Source organism: Perognathus longimembris, chromosome 8 (assembly GCF_023159225.1).
Source record: "Perognathus longimembris pacificus isolate PPM17 chromosome 8, ASM2315922v1, whole genome shotgun sequence".
Taxonomy (NCBI): domain Eukaryota; kingdom Metazoa; phylum Chordata; class Mammalia; order Rodentia; family Heteromyidae; genus Perognathus; species Perognathus longimembris.
Window position 1 is genome coordinate 49932947 of NC_063168.1, and position 3380 is coordinate 49936326.

The window sequence follows — 3380 nt, forward strand, 5'->3', positions numbered from 1 at the left end:
ATGACTGTTAACAAAGGGAGATGGAGAGACAGTAGAGACCAAGTCTGTGAGCATTGTATATGTGCTTGATACATTGTATATTGCATATGGGTCTACCTGACCTAGACAAGGGACGGGAAAACAGGTTGTAAGATATCACAAGAAATGTACACACTGACCTACTATGTAACTGCACCCTCTTTGCACAGCACCTTGTAAAAAAAAATTTTATGTTCAATTAATAATAAAAAAAATTAAAAATAAAAAAAAAAAAAAAAAAAAAAGAATAGAGCCCTGGCCCTGAGTTCAAGCCCCAGGACTAGCACACACACACACACACACACACACACACACACACACACACACACACGATAATGTGTTTAAAATAATCAAGTACATTTGGCCTCTAATAGATTTCACTGTTCATTTCCTGAATCTGTTGAATCCATATATGGTCTCTGTAAAGCAGTAGTTCATAAAACTTCCTGTACATTTAAATCATTTAGGTGAATTACAAAAAGAAAATACTGATATAAGGATCATGCTTCCCAAGAACCTGAAGTAATTGGTGTGGTGAGTAGTTTTGGTAAGAGGATGTTAAGAAGCATAGAAGAAAAGTGGGTGAATTGGATCAAATCTGTAGTCCTCACTATTTGAGAAGCAGGGATTGGGAGAATTAAGGCTGAAGGCTGTCATGGGCCAAAAAGTTAGTGAGACATCATTTCAAAGAAATTACCACCTTTATTAATGAAAAATAGATAATTTGAACAGTTCTATATTGATTAAAGAAACTGAAGTAGTGGTTAAAATATTACCATAAAAAAAACTTTCTGACGTTATAATGAACTACTGTTTATTATTGACACTTGCCAAGGAGCATCAATGTATGAACGGTTTTATTCACCTAACATGGCTCTAGCTAGTAGCCAAGTGGGAGAAGACTCACTCTCCCATCAACCTGATCCTACAATTGGAGTCCATCTTATGGATAGGTACACATTTTATGTCTTGGAATTTTTGGAGGAAATTATTCCATCTAGCCAAAAGGGTATGAATGACCTTTTACAAGTATGTCCCAAAAGTCTCTGTGTATCTACTCCTAGACATTGTATTGATCTTTTTCAGAGGAATCCTAAAAGTATCCTAATAACTGAATTCTTTGGAAGTGTATGGAAAGTGGAAATTACAACAGAGACTATTCATTTGAAATGGGATTCAGAGATCTTGGAAAGCAGCAGCTATAAGGAAGACCAGATAGTTGAAGAACTAATAGAACCTCTGAAATATGCTGAACAACTTCCTGTAGCTCAGATAACACCAGAAACCAAAGCTAAAAGATTGGCATCCTCCTGGGGGCTTCATTCTGGGACTATGAGCCCTGATTATCATGGTTTTCTTCAAAACTTATGGAATCAAGCATATGAAGTTCATTTTTTAGACTCAGTGATGTGTGAAGAAGAATGAATGGAAGAATGCAACCTTGGATAAAATAATGTTATTGAATGTGTTAAAAAATATATTTCTCCTATGTAAACTGGAAAAAGTGTAAGGAAAATTAAATTTTAATGAATTATTGGCACTGTAACTTAAAATTATTATAATTTTTGTTGTTGTATTATAAAAACTAGTGTCAATGACACATTAAAAAATAACATTCCCCTATCATCTTACCCACTATATTTGGAAATAAAAATTGTGAAGATGTTAAATTCTCACTAAAGAAGGTAACTTCTGAACCAGTGCCAATGACTCATGCCTGTAATTCTAGCTTCTCAGGAGGCTGAGGGTCTGAGAACCTCAGTTCAAAGCCAGCCCTGGCAGGAAAGTCTATGAGATAATGTTGTGCCAAGTTGCAAGACCACCCCCAAGAAGACCACCGAGATTCAGACACTCCGAAATGCAAAAGCAAGGCAAGGGTTTATTTAACGAGCTGCCAACTCGGGCCTCGTCCTACCCACCGACACAGCGGAGGTTAGGAGGAAGCCCCGAGCTGTGATTACACAGGGCTTATAAAGGCAAAGAACAAGGTTACAACAATCAGCTGTGCAAGCAAGATTAGAACACAGGTACAAATCCGATTGGCTCGGGGTTCGATTCTAAAATGGGGTTCACGTGGTGGGGCCTGACTTCAAAGTCTGGCACCTCATTTCCCCCTTTTTCTTTTTGGTACCTTGGGAGCCAATCATGGCTCCATTCTGTCCATTTCAATGGCTTGCATGTCTAGGGGATGATATAGAGGTAAGGCATGGGCCAGTAGGACCCAATGTAGTAACCAAAGGGCCTGTCACCATTTCTTACAAGAATATTCTCTGTACCTCTGTTCTGCATGTCTCTAGTTTATCCTGCCTCATCTTCACAAAAACAACTCTGGTCCCTTGATTTTAAAGGGGGGCTGATGGGTGAAGATCATCCATCTTCTGTAACTTCTTCAGGCTGACTCAGGGGCGTAGATCTTACCTAGCCAGGAACCTATAACCTTAGTCTACTTTTCCAAGGGACTGCAGGATTACTGCAAACTGAAAATTAACTTTCAGCTATACAGACTTACCATTAGCTCTATAGTGTTTAGTATCCAAATGTAAGCAACAAAATAATACATAAACTTCTCAACTGTGCTCTAAGGGTCGGGTGGCTATAGCCGTATTCCTGAGCAAGCCCAAAACTACCTAAAATAAGGGGGTCACCTCACTTTGGAGTGAGCTGCCAAAATGACATCAACACTATCCAGGGTAGTAAGGAAAGAAGGCAAAAAGAAAATTATAACAATATTCAGTCTAACTTTCTTTTCTTGAGGCGAAGGCGAAGCGGCTGAGTTGGGTGCTTGGAGACCTCCCATGTTCCATCATGGTAGTTGTCATCCAGGGCAAAGGGGTCAGCTGGCCTGGCGTGGAAGCAATGAACCCAAGTGGCGATGCCGTCTAGGGTCCCTTCCACCGTGGTTCTAAGGAGTTTAGTCTCCTGGGTAGGATTTCTTTCAGGATCTTCTTAGCCACTACATTCGCAGTCTCATGCTTTGTTGGATAGACTTCAACCCATCCTGAAAAGGTGTCTACAAAAACTAGCAAATATTTGTAATTTCTGTGAAATCTACTTCCCAATACACGCCTGGCCTATTCCCACAGAGGCGAGCTCCTTTAGTAATCTGTTGATTGGGGGCATTGGTAAGCTGACAGACCTTTAACAGATCTCAATAAGGACAACACAATCTCAGGTCTACAAGCTTTCTTTCCTAAACAGATGTATCAACTTAAAATTCTTACTGCCAGTCAGGGCTTTGAGTAAATGCGGGGGGTGAGATTTTAATCTATCCTCTCATTTAACAAACTTACCCTTACCAACCACTATCACATATGACTGGCAAATTCCTGCCAAGTAGACAGACATGGGCACTGGAAAGGCAT

At 39.8% G+C, this 3380-nt stretch overlaps 1 protein-coding gene across 1 annotated transcript; it reads left to right on the plus strand.

The window, feature by feature from the left end:
• Positions 1-817: 817 nt before the first annotated feature.
• LOC125356515 (GPI-anchor transamidase-like) lies at positions 818-1561 on the plus strand. The gene has a single exon (XM_048353053.1). It carries the CDS (start codon positions 862-864, stop codon positions 1441-1443), a length of 582 nt encoding a protein of 193 aa, XP_048209010.1. The 5' UTR covers positions 818-861; the 3' UTR covers positions 1444-1561.
• The last annotated feature ends 1819 nt before the right edge of the window (positions 1562-3380 follow it).